The sequence below is a fragment of the Oncorhynchus clarkii genome, unplaced genomic scaffold, assembly GCF_045791955.1.
Source record: "Oncorhynchus clarkii lewisi isolate Uvic-CL-2024 unplaced genomic scaffold, UVic_Ocla_1.0 unplaced_contig_4687_pilon_pilon, whole genome shotgun sequence".
In the NCBI taxonomy this organism is placed as follows: Eukaryota; Metazoa; Chordata; class Actinopteri; order Salmoniformes; family Salmonidae; genus Oncorhynchus; species Oncorhynchus clarkii.
This window is the reverse complement of record NW_027261111.1, coordinates 132,748-155,000: the sequence shown is the minus strand read 5'-3', so window position 1 is coordinate 155,000 and position 22,253 is coordinate 132,748. Positions and strand designations below refer to the sequence as shown.

Genomic DNA, 22,253 nt, shown 5'->3' with positions numbered 1-22,253 from the left:
AGATAAACCTCACCAGTCTACTATTTAACCTGTAACTAACTAGACAGATAAACCTCACCAGTCTACTATTTAACCTGTAACTAACTAGACAGATAAACCTCACCAGTCTACTATTTAACCTGTAACTAGACAGATAAACCACACCAGTCTACTATTTAACCTGTAACTAACTAGACAGATAAACCTCACCAGTCTACTATTTAACCTGTAACTAGACAGATAAACCTCACCAGTCTACTATTTAACCTGTAACTAGACAGATAAACCTCACCAGTCTACTATTTAACCTGTAACTAGACAGATAAACCTCACCAGTCTACTATTTAACCTGTAACTAGACAGATAAACCACACCAGTCTACTATTTAACCTGTAACTAACTAGACAGATAAACCTCACCAGTCTACTATTTAACCTGTAACTAACTAGACAGATAAACCACACCAGTCTACTATTTAACCTGTAACTAACTAGACAGATAAACCTCACCAGTCTACTATTTAACCTGTAACTAACTAGACAGATAAACCTCACCAGTCTACTATTTAACCTGTAACTAACTAGACAGATAAACCTCACCAGTCTACTATTTAACCTGTAACTAACTAGACAGATAAACCTCACCAGTCTACTATTTAACCTGTAACTAACTAGACAGATAAACCTCACCAGTCTACTATTTAACCTGTAACTAACTAGACAGATAAACCTAACCAGTCTACTATTTAACCTGTAACTAACTAGACAGATAAACCTCACCAGTCTACTATTTAACCTGTAACTAGACAGATAAACCTCACCAGTCTACTATTTAACCTGTAACTAACTAGACAGATAAACCACACCAGTCTACTATTTAACCTGTAACTAACTAGACAGATAAACCACACCAGTCTACTATTTAACCTGTAACTAACTAGACAGATAAACCTCACCAGTCTACTATTTAACCTGTAACTAACTAGACAGATAAACCTCATCAGTCTACTATTTAACCTGTAACTAACTAGACAGATAAACCTCACCAGTCTACTATTTAACCTGTAAATAGACAGATAAACCTCACCAGTCTACTATTTAACCTGTAACTAGACAGATAAACCACACCAGTCTACTATTTAACCTGTAACTAGACAGATAAACCTCACCAGTCTACTATTTAACCTGTAACTAACTAGACAGATAAACCTCACCAGTCTACTATTTAACCTGTAACTAACTAGACAGATAAACCTCACCAGTCTACTATTTAACCTGTAACTAACTAGACAGATAAACCACACCAGTCTACTATTTAACCTGTAACTAACTAGACAGATAAACCTCACCAGTCTACTATTTAACCTGTAACTAGACAGATAAACCTCACCAGTCTACTATTTAACCTGTAACTAACTAGACAGATAAACCTCACCAGTCTACTATTTAACCTGTAACTAACTAGACAGATAAACCTCACCAGTCTACTATTTAACCTGTAACTAGACAGATAAACCTCACCAGTCTACTATTTAACCTGTAACTAACTAGACAGATAAACCTCACCAGTCTACTATTTAACCTGTAACTAGACAGATAAACCTCACCAGTCTACTATTTAACCTGTAACTAACTAGACAGATAAACCTCACCAGTCTACTATTTAACCTGTAACTAACTAGACAGATAAACCTCACCAGTCTACTATTTAACCTGTAACTAGACAGATAAACCACACCAGTCTACTATTTAACCTGTAACTAACTAGACAGATAAACCTCACCAGTCTACTATTTAACCTGTAACTAGACAGATAAACCTCACCGGTCTACTATTTAACCTGTAACTAGACAGATAAACCTCACCAGTCTACTATTTAACCTGTAACTAGACAGATAAACCTCACCAGTCTACTATTTAACCTGTAACTAGACAGATAAACCACACCAGTCTACTATTTAACCTGTAACTAACTAGACAGATAAACCTCACCAGTCTACTATTTAACCTGTAACTAACTAGACAGATAAACCACACCAGTCTACTATTTAACCTGTAACTAACTAGACAGATAAACCTCACCAGTCTACTATTTAACCTGTAACTAACTAGACAGATAAACCTCACCAGTCTACTATTTAACCTGTAACTAACTAGACAGATAAACCTCACCAGTCTACTATTTAACCTGTAACTAACTAGACAGATAAACCTCACCAGTCTACTATTTAACCTGTAACTAACTAGACAGATAAACCTCACCAGTCTACTATTTAACCTGTAACTAACTAGACAGATAAACCTAACCAGTCTACTATTTAACCTGTAACTAACTAGACAGATAAACCTCACCAGTCTACTATTTAACCTGTAACTAGACAGATAAACCTCACCAGTCTACTATTTAACCTGTAACTAACTAGACAGATAAACCACACCAGTCTACTATTTAACCTGTAACTAACTAGACAGATAAACCACACCAGTCTACTATTTAACCTGTAACTAACTAGACAGATAAACCTCACCAGTCTACTATTTAACCTGTAACTAACAAGACAGATAAACCTCATCAGTCTACTATTTAACCTGTAACTAACTAGACAGATAAACCTCACCAGTCTACTATTTAACCTGTAAATAGACAGATAAACCTCACCAGTCTACTATTTAATCTGTAACTAGACAGATAAACCACACCAGTCTACTATTTAACCTGTAACTAGACAGATAAACCTCACCAGTCTACTATTTAACCTGTAACTAACTAGACAGATAAACCTCACCAGTCTACTATTTAACCTGTAACTAACTAGACAGATAAACCTCACCAGTCTACTATTTAACCTGTAACTAACTAGACAGATAAACCACACCAGTCTACTATTTAACCTGTAACTAACTAGACAGATAAACCTCACCAGTCTACTATTTAACCTGTAACTAGACAGATAAACCTCACCAGTCTACTATTTAACCTGTAACTAACTAGACAGATAAACCTCACCAGTCTACTATTTAACCTGTAACTAACTAGACAGATAAACCTCACCAGTCTACTATTTAACCTGTAACTAGACAGATAAACCTCACCAGTCTACTATTTAACCTGTAACTAACTAGACAGATAAACCTCACCAGTCTACTATTTAACCTGTAACTAGACAGATAACCCTCACCAGTCTACTATTTAACCTGTAACTAACTAGACAGATAAACCACACCAGTCTACTATTTAACCTGTAACTAACTAGACAGATAAACCACACCAGTCTACTATTTAACCTGTAACTAACTAGACAGATAAACCACACCAGTCTACTATTTAACCTGTAACTAACTAGACAGATAAACCACACCAGTCTACTATTTAACCTGTAACTAACTAGACAGATAAACCTCACCAGTCTACTATTTAACCTGTAACTAACTAGACAGATAAACCTCACCAGTCTACTATTTAACCTGTAACTAACTAGACAGATAAACCACACCAGTCTACTATTTAACCTGTAACTAACTAGACAGATAAACCACACCAGTCTACTATTTAACCTGTAACTAACTAGACAGATGAACCTCACCAGTCTACTATTTAACCTGTACCTAACTAGACAGATAAACCTCACCAGTCTACTATTTAACCTGTAACTAACTAGACAGATAAACCTCACCAGTCTACTATTTAACCTGTAACTAACTAGACAGATAAACCTCACCAGTCTACTATTTAACCTGTAACTAACTAGACAGATAAACCACACCAGTCTACTATTTAACCTGTAACTAACTAGACAGATAAACCTCACCAGTCTACTATTTAACCTGTAACTAACTAGACAGATAAACCACACCAGTCTACTATTTAACCTGTAACTAACTAGACAGATAAACCTCACCAGTCTACTATTTAACCTGTAACTAACTAGACAGATAAACCACACCAGTCTACTATTTAACCTGTAACTAACTAGACAGATAAACCTCACCAGTCTACTATTTAACCTGTAACTAGACAGATAAACCTCACCAGTCTACTATTTAACCTGTAACTAACTAGACAGATAAACCTCACCAGTCTACTATTTAACCTGTAACTAACTAGACAGATAAACCTCACCAGTCTACTATTTAACCTGTAACTAGACAGATAAACCACACCAGTCTACTATTTAACCTGTAACTAACTAGACAGATAAACCTCACCAGTCTACTATTTAACCTGTAACTAGACAGATAAACCTCACCAGTCTACTATTTAACCTGTAACTAGACAGATAAACCTCACCAGTCTACTATTTAACCTGTAACTAGACAGATAAACCTCACCAGTCTACTATTTAACCTGTAACTAGACAGATAAACCACACCAGTCTACTATTTAACCTGTAACTAACTAGACAGATAAACCTCACCAGTCTACTATTTAACCTGTAACTAACTAGACAGATAAACCACACCAGTCTACTATTTAACCTGTAACTAACTAGACAGATAAACCTCACCAGTCTACTATTTAACCTGTAACTAACTAGACAGATAAACCTCACCAGTCTACTATTTAACCTGTAACTAACTAGACAGATAAACCTCACCAGTCTACTATTTAACCTGTAACTAACTAGACAGATAAACCTCACCAGTCTACTATTTAACCTGTAACTAACTAGACAGATAAACCTCACCAGTCTACTATTTAACCTGTAACTAACTAGACAGATAAACCTAACCAGTCTACTATTTAACCTGTAACTAACTAGACAGATAAACCTCACCAGTCTACTATTTAACCTGTAACTAGACAGATAAACCTCACCAGTCTACTATTTAACCTGTAACTAACTAGACAGATAAACCACACCAGTCTACTATTTAACCTGTAACTAACTAGACAGATAAACCACACCAGTCTACTATTTAACCTGTAACTAACTAGACAGATAAACCTCACCAGTCTACTATTTAACCTGTAACTAACTAGACAGATAAACCTCACCAGTCTACTATTTAACCTGTAACTAACTAGACAGATAAACCTCACCAGTCTACTATTTAACCTGTAACTAACTAGACAGATAAACCTCACCAGTCTACTATTTAACCTGTAACTAACTAGACAGATAAACCTCACCAGTCTACTATTTAACCTGTAACTAACTAGACAGATAAACCTAACCAGTCTACTATTTAACCTGTAACTAACTAGACAGATAAACCTCACCAGTCTACTATTTAACCTGTAAATAGACAGATAAACCTCACCAGTCTACTATTTAACCTGTAACTAGACAGATAAACCACACCAGTCTACTATTTAACCTGTAACTAACTAGACAGATAAACCTCACCAGTCTACTATTTAACCTGTAACTAACTAGACAGATAAACCTCACCAGTCTACTATTTAACCTGTAACTAACTAGACAGATAAACCACACCAGTCTACTATTTAACCTGTAACTAACTAGACAGATAAACCACACCAGTCTACTATTTAACCTGTAACTAACTAGACAGATAAACCTCACCAGTCTACTATTTAACATGTAACTAACTAGACAGATAAACCTCACCAGTCTACTATTTAACCTGTAACTAGACAGATAAACCTCACCAGTCTACTATTTAACCTGTAACTAACTAGACAGATAAACCTCACCAGTCTACTATTTAACCTGTACCTAACTAGACAGATAAACCTCACCAGTCTACTATTTAACCTGTAACTAACTAGACAGATAAACCTCACCAGTCTACTATTTAACCTGTAACTAACTAGACAGATAAACCTCACCAGTCTACTATTTAACCTGTAACTAACTAGACAGATAAACCACACCAGTCTACTATTTAACCTGTAACTAACTAGACAGATAAACCTCACCAGTCTACTATTTAACCTGTAACTAACTAGACAGATAAACCACACCAGTCTACTATTTAACCTGTAACTAACTAGACAGATAAACCTCACCAGTCTACTATTTAACCTGTAACTAACTAGACAGATAAACCACACCAGTCTACTATTTAACCTGTAACTAACTAGACAGATAAACCTCACCAGTCTACTATTTAACCTGTAACTAGACAGATAAACCTCACCAGTCTACTATTTAACCTGTAACTAACTAGACAGATAAACCTCACCAGTCTACTATTTAACCTGTAACTAACTAGACAGATAAACCTCACCAGTCTACTATTTAACCTGTAACTAGACAGATAAACCACACCAGTCTACTATTTAACCTGTAACTAACTAGACAGATAAACCTCACCAGTCTACTATTTAACCTGTAACTAGACAGATAAACCTCACCAGTCTACTATTTAACCTGTAACTAGACAGATAAACCTCACCAGTCTACTATTTAACCTGTAACTAGACAGATAAACCTCACCAGTCTACTATTTAACCTGTAACTAGACAGATAAACCACACCAGTCTACTATTTAACCTGTAACTAACTAGACAGATAAACCTCACCAGTCTACTATTTAACCTGTAACTAACTAGACAGATAAACCACACCAGTCTACTATTTAACCTGTAACTAACTAGACAGATAAACCTCACCAGTCTACTATTTAACCTGTAACTAACTAGACAGATAAACCTCACCAGTCTACTATTTAACCTGTAACTAACTAGACAGATAAACCTCACCAGTCTACTATTTAACCTGTAACTAACTAGACAGATAAACCTCACCAGTCTACTATTTAACCTGTAACTAACTAGACAGATAAACCTCACCAGTCTACTATTTAACCTGTAACTAACTAGACAGATAAACCTAACCAGTCTACTATTTAACCTGTAACTAACTAGACAGATAAACCTCACCAGTCTACTATTTAACCTGTAACTAGACAGATAAACCTCACCAGTCTACTATTTAACCTGTAACTAACTAGACAGATAAACCACACCAGTCTACTATTTAACCTGTAACTAACTAGACAGATAAACCACACCAGTCTACTATTTAACCTGTAACTAACTAGACAGATAAACCTCACCAGTCTACTATTTAACCTGTAACTAACTAGACAGATAAACCTCACCAGTCTACTATTTAACCTGTAACTAACTAGACAGATAAACCTCACCAGTCTACTATTTAACCTGTAACTAACTAGACAGATAAACCTCACCAGTCTACTATTTAACCTGTAACTAACTAGACAGATAAACCTCACCAGTCTACTATTTAACCTGTAACTAACTAGACAGATAAACCTAACCAGTCTACTATTTAACCTGTAACTAACTAGACAGATAAACCTCACCAGTCTACTATTTAACCTGTAAATAGACAGATAAACCTCACCAGTCTACTATTTAACCTGTAACTAGACAGATAAACCACACCAGTCTACTATTTAACCTGTAACTAACTAGACAGATAAACCTCACCAGTCTACTATTTAACCTGTAACTAACTAGACAGATAAACCTCACCAGTCTACTATTTAACCTGTAACTAACTAGACAGATAAACCACACCAGTCTACTATTTAACCTGTAACTAACTAGACAGATAAACCACACCAGTCTACTATTTAACCTGTAACTAACTAGACAGATAAACCTCACCAGTCTACTATTTAACATGTAACTAACTAGACAGATAAACCTCACCAGTCTACTATTTAACCTGTAACTAGACAGATAAACCTCACCAGTCTACTATTTAACCTGTAACTAGACAGATAAACCACACCAGTCTACTATTTAACCTGTAACTAACTAGACAGATAAACCTCACCAGTCTACTATTTAACCTGTAACTAACTAGACAGATAAACCACACCAGTCTACTATTTAACCTGTAACTAACTAGACAGATAAACCTCACCAGTCTACTATTTAACCTGTAACTAGACAGATAAACCACACCAGTCTACTATTTAACCTGTAACTAACTAGACAGATAAACCACACCAGTCTACTATTTAACCTGTAACTAACTAGACAGATAAACCACACCAGTCTACTATTTAACCTGTAACTAACTAGACAGATAAACCTCACCAGTCTACTATTTAACCTGTAACTAACTAGACAGATAAACCACACCAGTCTACTATTTAACCTGTAACTAACTAGACAGATAAACCACACCAGTCTACTATTTAACCTGTAACTAACTAGACAGATAAACCACACCAGTCTACTATTTAACCTGTAACTAACTAGACAGATAAACCACACCAGTCTACTATTTAACCTGTAACTAACTAGACAGATAAACCTCACCAGTCTACTATTTAACCTGTAACTAACTAGACAGATAAACCTCACAAGTCTACTATTTAACCTGTAACTAACTAGACAGATAAACCACACCAGTCTACTATTTAACCTGTAACTAACTAGACAGATAAACCACACCAGTCTACTATTTAACCTGTAACTAACTAGACAGATAAACCTCACCAGTCTACTATTTAACCTGTACCTAACTAGACAGATAAACCTCACCAGTCTACTATTTAACCTGTAACTAACTAGACAGATAAACCTCACCAGTCTACTATTTAACCTGTAACTAACTAGACAGATAAACCTCACCAGTCTACTATTTAACCTGTAACTAACTAGACAGATAAACCACACCAGTCTACTATTTAACCTGTAACTAACTAGACAGATAAACCTCACCAGTCTACTATTTAACCTGTAACTAACTAGACAGATAAACCACACCAGTCTACTATTTAACCTGTAACTAACTAGACAGATAAACCTCACCAGTCTACTATTTAACCTGTAACTAACTAGACAGATAAACCACACCAGTCTACTATTTAACCTGTAACTAACTAGACAGATAAACCTCACCAGTCTACTATTTAACCTGTAACTAGACAGATAAACCTCACCAGTCTACTATTTAACCTGTAACTAACTAGACAGATAAACCTCACCAGTCTACTATTTAACCTGTAACTAACTAGACAGATAAACCTCACCAGTCTACTATTTAACCTGTAACTAGACAGATAAACCACACCAGTCTACTATTTAACCTGTAACTAACTAGACAGATAAACCTCACCAGTCTACTATTTAACCTGTAACTAGACAGATAAACCTCACCAGTCTACTATTTAACCTGTAACTAGACAGATAAACCTCACCAGTCTACTATTTAACCTGTAACTAGACAGATAAACCTCACCAGTCTACTATTTAACCTGTAACTAGACAGATAAACCACACCAGTCTACTATTTAACCTGTAACTAACTAGACAGATAAACCTCACCAGTCTACTATTTAACCTGTAACTAACTAGACAGATAAACCACACCAGTCTACTATTTAACCTGTAACTAACTAGACAGATAAACCTCACCAGTCTACTATTTAACCTGTAACTAACTAGACAGATAAACCTCACCAGTCTACTATTTAACCTGTAACTAACTAGACAGATAAACCTCACCAGTCTACTATTTAACCTGTAACTAACTAGACAGATAAACCTCACCAGTCTACTATTTAACCTGTAACTAACTAGACAGATAAACCTCACCAGTCTACTATTTAACCTGTAACTAACTAGACAGATAAACCTAACCAGTCTACTATTTAACCTGTAACTAACTAGACAGATAAACCTCACCAGTCTACTATTTAACCTGTAACTAGACAGATAAACCTCACCAGTCTACTATTTAACCTGTAACTAACTAGACAGATAAACCACACCAGTCTACTATTTAACCTGTAACTAACTAGACAGATAAACCACACCAGTCTACTATTTAACCTGTAACTAACTAGACAGATAAACCTCACCAGTCTACTATTTAACCTGTAACTAACTAGACAGATAAACCTCATCAGTCTACTATTTAACCTGTAACTAACTAGACAGATAAACCTCACCAGTCTACTATTTAACCTGTAAATAGACAGATAAACCTCACCAGTCTACTATTTAACCTGTAACTAGACAGATAAACCACACCAGTCTACTATTTAACCTGTAACTAACTAGACAGATAAACCTCACCAGTCTACTATTTAACCTGTAACTAACTAGACAGATAAACCTCACCAGTCTACTATTTAACCTGTAACTAACTAGACAGATAAACCACACCAGTCTACTATTTAACCTGTAACTAACTAGACAGATAAACCACACCAGTCTACTATTTAACCTGTAACTAACTAGACAGATAAACCTCACCAGTCTACTATTTAACATGTAACTAACTAGACAGATAAACCTCACCAGTCTACTATTTAACCTGTAACTAGACAGATAAACCTCACCAGTCTACTATTTAACCTGTAACTAGACAGATAAACCACACCAGTCTACTATTTAACCTGTAACTAACTAGACAGATAAACCTCACCAGTCTACTATTTAACCTGTAACTAACTAGACAGATAAACCACACCAGTCTACTATTTAACCTGTAACTAACTAGACAGATAAACCTCACCAGTCTACTATTTAACCTGTAACTAGACAGATAAACCACACCAGTCTACTATTTAACCTGTAACTAACTAGACAGATAAACCACACCAGTCTACTATTTAACCTGTAACTAACTAGACAGATAAACCACACCAGTCTACTATTTAACCTGTAACTAACTAGACAGATAAACCTCACCAGTCTACTATTTAACCTGTAACTAACTAGACAGATAAACCACACCAGTCTACTATTTAACCTGTAACTAACTAGACAGATAAACCTCACCAGTCTACTATTTAACCTGTAACTAGACAGATAAACCTCACCAGTCTACTATTTAACCTGTAACTAGACAGATAAACCTCACCAGTCTACTATTTAACCTGTAACTAGACAGATAAACCTCACCAGTCTACTATTTAACCTGTAACTAGACAGATAAACCACACCAGTCTACTATTTAACCTGTAACTAACTAGACAGATAAACCTCACCAGTCTACTATTTAACCTGTAACTAACTAGACAGATAAACCACACCAGTCTACTATTTAACCTGTAACTAACTAGACAGATAAACCTCACCAGTCTACTATTTAACCTGTAACTAACTAGACAGATAAACCTCACCAGTCTACTATTTAACCTGTAACTAACTAGACAGATAAACCTCACCAGTCTACTATTTAACCTGTAACTAACTAGACAGATAAACCTCACCAGTCTACTATTTAACCTGTAACTAACTAGACAGATAAACCTCACCAGTCTACTATTTAACCTGTAACTAACTAGACAGATAAACCTAACCAGTCTACTATTTAACCTGTAACTAACTAGACAGATAAACCTCACCAGTCTACTATTTAACCTGTAACTAGACAGATAAACCTCACCAGTCTACTATTTAACCTGTAACTAACTAGACAGATAAACCACACCAGTCTACTATTTAACCTGTAACTAACTAGACAGATAAACCACACCAGTCTACTATTTAACCTGTAACTAACTAGACAGATAAACCTCACCAGTCTACTATTTAACCTGTAACTAACTAGACAGATAAACCTCATCAGTCTACTATTTAACCTGTAACTAACTAGACAGATAAACCTCACCAGTCTACTATTTAACCTGTAAATAGACAGATAAACCTCACCAGTCTACTATTTAACCTGTAACTAGACAGATAAACCACACCAGTCTACTATTTAACCTGTAACTAACTAGACAGATAAACCTCACCAGTTTACTATTTAACCTGTAACTAACTAGACAGATAAACCTCACCAGTCTACTATTTAACCTGTAACTAACTAGACAGATAAACCACACCAGTCTACTATTTAACCTGTAACTAACTAGACAGATAAACCACACCAGTCTACTATTTAACCTGTAACTAACTAGACAGATAAACCTCACCAGTCTACTATTTAACATGTAACTAACTAGACAGATAAACCTCACCAGTCTACTATTTAACCTGTAACTAGACAGATAAACCTCACCAGTCTACTATTTAACCTGTAACTAGACAGATAAACCACACCAGTCTACTATTTAACCTGTAACTAACTAGACAGATAAACCTCACCAGTCTACTATTTAACCTGTAACTAACTAGACAGATAAACCACACCAGTCTACTATTTAACCTGTAACTAACTAGACAGATAAACCTCACCAGTCTACTATTTAACCTGTAACTAGACAGATAAACCACACCAGTCTACTATTTAACCTGTAACTAACTAGACAGATAAACCACACCAGTCTACTATTTAACCTGTAACTAACTAGACAGATAAACCACACCAGTCTACTATTTAACCTGTAACTAACTAGACAGATAAACCTCACCAGTCTACTATTTAACCTGTAACTAACTAGACAGATAAACCACACCAGTCTACTATTTAACCTGTAACTAACTAGACAGATAAACCACACCAGTCTACTATTTAACCTGTAACTAACTAGACAGATAAACCTCACCAGTCTACTATTTAACCTGTAACTAACTAGACAGATAAACCACACCAGTCTACTATTTAACCTGTAACTAACTAGACAGATAAACCTCACCAGTCTACTATTTAACCTGTAACTAGACAGATAAACCACACCAGTCTACTATTTAACCTGTAACTAACTAGACAGATAAACCTCACCAGTCTACTATTTAACCTGTAACTAACTAGACAGATAAACCACCCCAGTCTACTATTTAACCTGTAACTAACTAGACAGATAAACCTCACCAGTCTACTATTTAACCTGTAACTAGACAGATAAACCTCACCAGTCTACTATTTAACCTGTAACTAGACAGATAAACCTCACCAGTCTACTATTTAACCTGTAACTAGACAGATAAACCTCACCAGTCTACTATTTAACCTGTAACTAACTAGACAGATAAACCACCCCAGTCTACTATTTAACCTGTAACTAGACAGATAAACCTCACCAGTCTACTATTTAACCTGTAACTAACTAGACAGATAAATCTCACCAGTCTACTATTTAACCTGTAACTACACCGTATAGAATGGAGTGGGGGACTGTCAATGTTTTGACCTCTAGATGTTGTGTACCCCTCCCCAAAGCAGCTGGTCAATGTTTTGACCTCTAGAAGTTGTGTACACCTACCCAAAGCAGCTGGTCAATGTTTTGACCTCTAGAAGTTGTGTACACCTACCCAAAGCAGCTGGTCAATGTTTTGGCCTCTAGAAGTTGTGTACACCTACCCAAAGCAGCTGGTCAATGTTTTGGCCTCTAGAAGTTGTGTACACCTACCCAAAGCAGCTGGTCAATGTTTTGACCTCTAGAAGTTGTGTACACCTACCCAAAGCAGCTGGTCAATGTTTTGGCCTCTAGAAGTTGTGTACACCTACCCAAAGCAGCTGGTCAATGTTTTGGCCTCTAGAAGTTGTGTACACCTGCCCAAAGCAGCTGGTCAATGTTTTGGCCTCTAGAAGTTGTGTACACCTACCCAAAGCAGCTGGTCAATGTTTTGGCCTCTAGAAGTTGTGTACACCTACCCAAAGCAGCTGGTCAATGTTTTGACCTCTAGATGCTGTGTACACCTACCCAAAGCAGCTGGTCAATGTTTTGACCTCTAGATGCTGTGTACACCTACCCAAAGCAGCTGGTCAATGTTTTGACCTCTAGAAGTTGTGTACACCTACCCAAAGCAGCTGGTCAATGTTTTGACCTCTAGAAGTTGTGTGCACCTACCCAAAGCAGCTGGTCAATGTTTTGACCTCTAGAAGTTGTGTACACCTACCCAAAGCAGCTGGTCAATGTTTTGACCTCTAGATATTGTGTACACCTACATAAAGCTGGTCGTTGTTTTGACCTCTAGATATTCTGTACACCTACCCAAAGCAGCTGGTCAATGTTTTGATCTCTAGAAGTTGTGTACCCCTCCCCAAAGCAGCTGGTCAATGTTTTGACCTCTAGAAGTTGTGTACACCTACCCAAAGCAGCTGGTCAATGTTTTGACCTCTAGATGCTGTGTACACCTACCCAAAGCAGCTGGTCAATGTTTTGACCTCTAGAAGTTGTGTACACCTACCCAAAGCAGCTGGTCAATGTTTTGACCTCTAGAAGTTGTGTGCACCTACCCAAAGCAGCTGGTCAATGGTTTGACCTCTAGAAGTTGTGTACACCTACCCAAAGCAGCTGGTCAATGTTTTGACCTCTAGATATTGTGTACACCTACATAAAGCTGGTCGTTGTTTTGACATCTAGATATTGTGTACACCTACCCAAAGCAGCTGGTCAATGTTTTGATCTCTAGAAGTTGTGTACACCTCCCCAAAGCAGCTGGTCAATGTTTTGACCTCTAGATATTGTGTACACCTACCCAAAGCAGCTGGTCAATGTTTTGATCTCTAGAAGTTGTGTACACCTACCCAAAGCAGCTGGTCAATGTTTTGACCTCTAGAAGTTGTGTACCCCTACCCAAAGCAGCTGGTCAATGTTTTGACCTCTAGATATTGTGTACCCCTCCCCAAAGCAGCTGGTCAATGTTTTGACCTCTAGAAGTTGTGTACCCCTCCCCAAAGCAGCTGGTCAATGTTTTGACCTGTAGAAGTTGTGTGCACCTCCCCAAAGCAGCTGGTCAATGTTTTGACCTCTAGAAGTTGTGTACCCCTCCCCAAAGCAGCTGGTCAATGTTTTGACCTGTAGAAGTTGTGTGCACCTCCCCAAAGCAGCTGGTCAATGTTTTGACCTGTAGAAGTTGTGTACACCTACCCAAAGCAGCTGGTCAATGTTTTGATCTCTAGATGCTGTGTACCCCTCCCCAAAGCAGCTGGTCAATGTTTTGACCTCTAGAAGTTGTGTACCCCTCCCCAAAGCAGCTGGTCAATGTTTTGACCTCTAGAAGTTGTGTACACCTCCCCAAAGCAGCTGGTCAATGTTTTGACCTCTAGAAGTTGTGTACCCCTCCCCAAAGCAGCTGGTCAATGTTTTGATCTCTAGATGCTGTGTACCCCTCCCCAAAGCAGCTGGTCAATGTTTTGACCTCTAGAAGTTGTGTACCCCTCCCCAAAGCAGCTGGTCAATGGTTTGACCTCTATAAGTTGTGTACCCCTCCCCAAAGCAGCTGGTCAATGTTTTGACCTCTAGAAGTTGTGTACCCCTCCCCAAAGCAGCTGGTCAATGTTTTGACCTCTAGAAGTTGTGTACCCCTCCCCAAAGCAGCTGGTCAATGTTTTGACCTCTAGAAGTTGTGTACACCTCCCCAAAGCAGCTGGTCAATGTTTTGACCTGTAGATGCTGTGTACCCCTCCCCAAAGCAGCTGGTCAATGTTTTGACCTGTAGATGCTGTGTACCCCTCCCCAAAGCAGCTGGTCAATGTTTTGACCTCTAGAAGTTGTGTACCCCTCCCCAAAGCAGCTGGTCAATGTTTTGACCTCTAGAAGTTGTGTAACCCTCCCCAAAGCAGCTGGTCAATGTTTTGACCTCTAGAAGTTGTGTACCCCTCCCCAAAGCAGCTGGTCAATGTCTAGATGTACGTTTGTTTTTTTGTAACTGTACAGCTTTCTGTTTTATATTGTTAATGTGTCTGAAAAAACCCTTTGTATTGCTGCTGTTTTGGTCTGTCTTGTAAAAGACATGTTTAATCTCAATAAGACTGACCCCGGTCAAATAATAAAATATAGCATGAATCCTGTACTTACGCCTTCTTCACGTCCTCTGGAGAGGCGCTTCGTGACACTCCCAGAACATCATAATAATCCGTCATGTCTTCTTCACTCACCCCACTGCAACTGTTGACGACAACAACAACAACAACAACAACCTCATCAGAGTAGAATACACTCAAGTGGTTTCTCAAAGGCATCAAGTGGTCTGGTGAACGAATCTGTTTAGACCCTTTATGGTAACTGTACGACCCATCTCATATAGGGGTGGCGGCAGCGTAGCCTAGTGGTTAGAGTATAGAGGTGGCAGGTAGCCTAGCGGTTAGAGTGTAGAGGTGGCAGCGTAGCCTAGTGGTTAGAGTGTAGAGGTGGCAGGGTAGTCTAGTGGTTAGAGTGTAGGGGTGGCAGGGTAGCCTAGTGGTTAGAGTGTAGAGGTGGCAGCGTAGCCTAGCGGTTAGAGTGTAGAGGTGGCAGCGTAGCCTAGTGGTTAGAGTGTAGAGGTGGCAGGGTAGTCTAGTGGTTAGAGTCTAGGGGTGGCAGGGTAGCCTAGTGGTTAGAGTGTAGAGGTGGCAGCGTAGCCTAGCGGTTAGAGTGTAGAGGTGGCAGCGTAGCCTAGTGGTTAGAGTGTAGAGGTGGCAGGGTAGTCTAGTGGTTAGAGTGTAGGGGTGGCAGGGTAGCCTAGTGGTTAGAGTGTAGAGGTGGCAGCGTAGCCTAGTGGTTAGAGTGTAGAGGTGGCAGGGTAGTCTAGTGGTTAGAGTGTAGAGGTGGCAGGTAGCCTAATGGTTAGAATGTAGAGGTGGCAGGTAGCCTAGTGGTTAGAGTGTAGGGGTGGCAGGTAGCCTAGCGGTTAGAGTGTAGAGGTGGCAGGTAGCCTAGTGGTTAGAGTGTAGAGGTGGCAGGTAGCCTAGTAGTTAGAGTGTAGGGGTGGCAGGTAGCCTAGTGGTTAGAGTGTAGAGGAGGCAGGTAGCCTAGTGGTTAGAGTGTAGAGGTGGCAGGTAGCCTAGTAGTTAGAGTCTAGGGGTGGCAGGTAGCCTAGTGGTTTGAGTGTAGAGGAGGCAGGTAGCCTAGTGGTTAGAGTGTAGAGGTGGCAGGTAGCCTAGTGGTTAGAGTGTAGGGGTGGCAGGTAGCCTAGTGGTTAGAGTGTAGGGGTGGCAGGTAGCCTAGTGGTTAGAGTGTAGAGGAGGCAGGTAGCCTAGTGGTTAGAGTGTAGAGGTGGCAGGTAGCCTAGCGGTTAGAGTGTAGAGGTGTTAGGTAGCCTAGCGGTTAGAGTGTAGAGGTGGCAGGTAGCCTAGTGGTTAGAGTGTAGAGGTGGCAGGTAGCCTAGCGGTTAGAGTGTAGAGGTGGCAGGTAGCCTAGCGGTTAGAGTGTAGAGGTGGCAGGTAGCCTAGCGGTTAGAGTGTAGAGGTGGCAGGTAGCCTAGCGGTTAGAGTGTAGAGGAGGCAGGTAGCCTAGTGGTTAGAGTGTAGAGGTGGCAGGGTAGCCTAGTGGTTAGAGTGTAGAGGTGGCAGGTAGCCTAGTGGTTAGAGTGTAGAGGAGGCAGGTAGCCTAGTGGTTAGAGTGTAGAGGTGGCAGCGTAGCCTAGCGGTTAGAGTGTAGAGGTGGCAGCGTAGCCTAGTGGTTAGAGTGTAGAGGAGGCAGGGTAGACTAGTGGTTAGAGTGTAGGGGTGGCAGGTAGCCTAGCGGTTAGAGTGTAGAGGTGGCAGCGTAGCCTAGTGGTTAGAGTGTAGGGGTGGCAGGTAGCCTAGTGGTTAGAGTGTAGAGGTGGCAGCGTAGCCTAGTGGTTAGAGTGTAGAGGTGGCAGGTAGCCTAGTGGTTAGAGTGTAGAGGTGGCATCGTAGCCTAGTGGTTAGAGCTTTGGACTTGTAATCCGAATGGTTGTAAGATCGAATCCCCGAGCTGACAAAGTACAAATCTGTCGCTCTGCCCCTGAACAAGGCAGTTAACCCACTGTTCCCCGGGAAGGCCGTCAATGTAAATAAGAATTTGTTCTTTGGAATAAAAAAAATATTATCTTGTTGTCGGCAGATGAATAGCCTGCAAAGTTGTTAAAGGCAATGCTGTTCAATGATCATATAAACCCTCATTGATTCATGAAATGTTGTAACATGCAGGTACTCTAGTGGTTAGACCGTTGGACCAGTAACCCAAAAGGATGCTGGTTCGAATCCCCGAGCAGATAGGGTAAAAAAAAAATCTGTCAATTTTTGCCCCTGACAAGGCCGTTTAACCCACTGTTCCCCGGGAAGGATGTCATTGTAAAATAAGAATTTGTTCTTAACTGACTTACCTAGTTTAAATAAAGGTAAAATATTATCTTGTTGTGGGCAGATGAATAGCCTGTTTTTAAGTCCTTACCCTATAATAACCATCATCTGAGGTTGATGGTTCATCTGTCATCATTTTAGACTTTGTAAACAAACCATGTGTATCTTTAAATATGTTACATATCTCCAGTCCCCCTCCTTCTACCAACAAACAAAAACAGTGTCATGGTCACGCTGTTGAAATTACACAATTGGCCTTTAAAACAAGTGGACTATTTGACTTGTGAGCTCATTGTTAACAACAATTCATGACTGATATGATATCATTGATTCATTTTCCTATTCATAATGTGTGTGTGTGGGGGGGGGGGGGGGCGTTCTGTAGTCTGAATCAATCTGTCCAAGACCAGCCGAACCAACCGCTAACGGTGGGGGGGGGGGGGGGGCGTTCTGTAGTCTGAATCAATCTGTCCAAGACCAGCCGAACCAACCGCTAACGGTGGGGGGGGGGGGGGCGTTCTGTAGTCTGAATCAATCTGTCCAAGACCAGCCGAACCAACCGCTAACGGTGGGGGGGGGGGGGGGGGGGGCGATCTGTAGTCTGAATCAATCTGTCCAAGACCAGCCGAACCAACCGCTAACGGTGGGGGTCTATACGGTAAACGAATTACTGTCCAAGACCAGCCGAACCAACCGCTAACGGTGGGGGTCTATACGGTAAACGAATTACTGTCCAAGACCAGCCGAACCAACCGCTAACGGTGGGGGTCTATACGGTAAACTAATTACTGTCCAAGACCAGCCGAACCAACCGCTAACGGTGGGGGTCTATACGGTAAACTAATTACTGTCCAAGACCAGCCGAACCAACCGCTAACGGTGGGGGTCTATACGGTAAACTAATTACTGTCCAAGACCAGCCGAACCAACCGCTAACGGTGGGGGTCTATACGGTAAACTAATTACTGTCCAAGACCAGCCGAACCAACCGCTAACGGTGGGGGTCTATACGGTAAACTAATTACTGTCCAAGACCAGCCGAACCAACCGCTAACGGTGGGGGTCTATACGGTAAACTAATTACTGTCCAAGACCAGCCGAACCAACCGCTAACGGTGGGGGTCTATACGGTAAACTAATTACTGTCCAAGACCAGCCGAACCAACCGCTAACGGTGGGGGTCTATACGGTAAACTAATTACTGTCCAAGACCAGCTGAACCAACCGCTAACGGTGGGGGTCTATACGGTAAACTAATTACTGTCCAAGACCAGCCGAACCAACCGCTAACGGTGGGGGTCTATACGGTAAACTAATTACTGTTACCGTCCACCGGTATTTCAGCTGATATTTTCAGTTCCTTCTTCACTGTAAGTGTGTGTCCCATTTCATCTCATCTTGTGACATACTAAAAGGCTTAAGATATAATAGGATAACTTGTAGTAGGATAACTTATAATAGGATAACATAATAGGATAACTTATGATAGGATAACTTGTAATAGGATAACGTGTAATAGGATAACATGTAATAGGATAACTTATTAAAGGATAACTTATAATAGGATATCTTATAATAGGATAACTTATAATAGGATAACTTATAATAGGATAACTTATTATAGGATAACTTATTATAGGATAACTTATTATAGGATAACTTATAATAGGATAACTTATTATAGGATAACTTATAATAGGATAACTTATAATAGGATAACTTATAATAGGATAACTTATAATAGGATAACTTATAATATGATAACTTATAATAGGATAACTTATAATAGGATAACTTATTATAGGATAACTTATAATAGGATAACTTGTTAAAGGATAACTTATAATAGGATAACTTGTTAAAGGATAACTTATAATAGGATAACTTGCTAAAGGATAACTTATAATAGGATAACTTGTTAAAGGATAACTTATTATAGGATAACTTATAATAGGATAACTTGTTAAAGGATAACTTATAATAGGATAACTTGTTAAAGGAACAATCTGTGAGCATCATTACTGTTTAATGGCCTTTTCTTTTACATACATTGTTTTGTATTTCCTTAAGAGTTTAGTGGGCCACTAGTCCAGTTGTATTACTGTACTGATACACTGTTTATGTTTATTTTATTCAACCTTTATTTATCTTTTGTCTTCAACTGGTGGGATATGACTCGTGGGCTCATGCATCTACAATGACTAATGATATCATTCAGAGTGGACCGTTATGTAGCCTGTATCAAGCCTTCCAGCACCAACAGAATAAACCGCTGACAGCTGGACCTGTGAGGTAAACTAATGACAGTGACCATCCACGGGTATTCCCCCTGAGGTTGGCAATGTGCCTCTGAGTTCTCTGGAAGCCCGACAACAATATTATTTGGTTATTTCCAGCTCCTCCCGAGAGAGAGACCTGACATATGACAGCTGCCACCAACACACACACACACACACACATACATACATACATACATACATACAACACATGCGTCGGGCCGCCGGAGCTAGGGTGTGAGATTTAAACGATATGTTACACTTGCAAATTGGAACGTTTCAGACTAGACAAATGTTTCAATTTTAAGACGTGAACACATCGTAACTAAATATTGCCTCATGTGTTAAGCGTGTAGGGAACCGAACATTATAATGTCGATGTGTATTGTCTGGACCCGAGCTGAAAGAGAAAGACAACTGGTAGGCTACATAACTTGACAGAAAGTCCACACGCAAAATAAATAAGCCTACGCATGAAAGGATAATGAATATGGATAGCCTACTGTACCTTTTTAGGAGTACCAGCAACTGCTTTCGGTGTCTCAATCTCTCTTCTTAATTGAAAATGGGAAATGAATGATTATGGAGAGCTTCGAGACAGGCGAACAGAGGTGGGTCCAACTGTCCACGGAAGAATGATACAGTATTTCAGAATGTCTAAAGGCTCCTATAGTGAATTCGTTGCCCGTATTCCTCTGTGGCCTGGCCCGCACCATAACGCCGCAGTCCCCCTGCCTCGACACCTCTTGGTATATCTCCACATGACCACGTCACAGTCAGCTGAGCGTCGACAGAGAGGAAAATAGAACGTCTAGAACATGCCAGTGTTTTACCACTACACTCCCCGCCCTGTCTGATAGTTGTACTAGGGGGAAAAAATAATATATCGGCATTTAGGCAACTAACCCAACTCAAGGGAACATAACTAAACGTAATCCCATATACCAGAGTAAACTGAATTAGACACAGTACCAAACATTTTAATTTGACACCTATATATACCTCCATGATTTATTATACAAAAAATGCTTCGTGTAAGGATTTAATGGAGCGTAATTCCTACATTTCTTGATTTGGCAGTAATGCTAAAAGTTAACAACAGTTCCAGAGCCATTTCCACACAGGCTGCTGATAGTAGAGAATCCCTCACGGTCCTTCAGTTGTCACTGCTGCCATCTAGTGGCTGGATAAAGAAATAGGAGAAGGACAGACGTTGGTCTGGACATTGTCGTTTGTAACTGTAACAAAGCCCATCTTAGAAGAACATTTATGGAAATATGCAGAGCAGTATCAAAACGCTGCTTAGACATTTCATATTGACATTATTCTAGTCTTCTTCTTCATAGTGAGCATGTATAAAACACTGTGTAAGTAGCCAACATAGTGCACTTTTTTTTTTAAGAATCCTTAAATTAAACATCTATGTGACTTTCCATCTGAATCTGTGTGTGGAGTGACATTTTAGAGTTCCTAGTGGTACTAACATCTCTGGGTGTGACTTAAACTGTATACCTTCTAGGCCTGTACTACTCTAGCAGACATCAAACCTGTTCTAGTCTAGTAGACATCAAACCTGTTCTAGTCTAGCAGACATCAAACCTGTTCTAGTCTAGTAGACATCAAACCTGTTCTAGTCTAGCAGACATCAAACCTGTTCTAGTCTAGTAGACATCAAACCTGTTCTAGTCTAGTAGACATCAAACCTGTTCTAGTCTAGTAGACATCAAACCTGTTCTAGTCTAGTAGACATGAAGCCTGTTCTACTCTAGCAGACATAAAACCTGTTCTACTCTAGCAGACATAAAGCCTGTTCTAGTCTAGTAGACATCAAACCTGTTCTAGTTTATCAGACATGAAGCCTGTTCTACTCTAGCAGACATAAAGCCTGTTCTACTCTAGCAGACATAAAGCCTGTTCTAGTCTAGTAGACATCAAACCTGTTCTAGTGTAGCAGACATGAAGCCTGTTCTACTCTAGCCGACATAAAGCCTGTTCTACTCTAGCAGACATGAAGCCTGTTCTACTCTAGCAGACATCAAACCTGTTCTAGTCTAGCAGACATAAAGCCTGTTCTACTCTAGCAGACATGAAGCCTGTTCTACTCTAGCAGACATCAAACC

At 39.5% G+C, this 22,253-nt stretch overlaps 1 protein-coding gene across 4 annotated transcripts in view; it reads right to left on the bottom strand.

Annotated features, from left to right (window-relative positions):
- The window catches only part of LOC139404886 (dnaJ homolog subfamily B member 6-like), a 55,985-nt gene extending 35,060 nt beyond the window's left edge, over window positions 1-20,925 (bottom strand). For all 4 annotated transcript variants that reach the window (XM_071147421.1, XM_071147422.1, XM_071147419.1 and 1 more), the window contains exons 1-2: window positions 20,642-20,925; window positions 15,630-15,719 (exon numbers count right to left, since the gene is read on the bottom strand). In XM_071147421.1, the coding sequence (XP_071003522.1) occupies window positions 15,630-15,694 (65 nt within the window). In that variant the 5' untranslated portion in view covers window positions 15,695-15,719; window positions 20,642-20,925. The remainder of the gene's footprint in view (window positions 1-15,629; window positions 15,720-20,641) is intronic.
- Window positions 20,926-22,253: the final 1,328 nt, after the last annotated feature.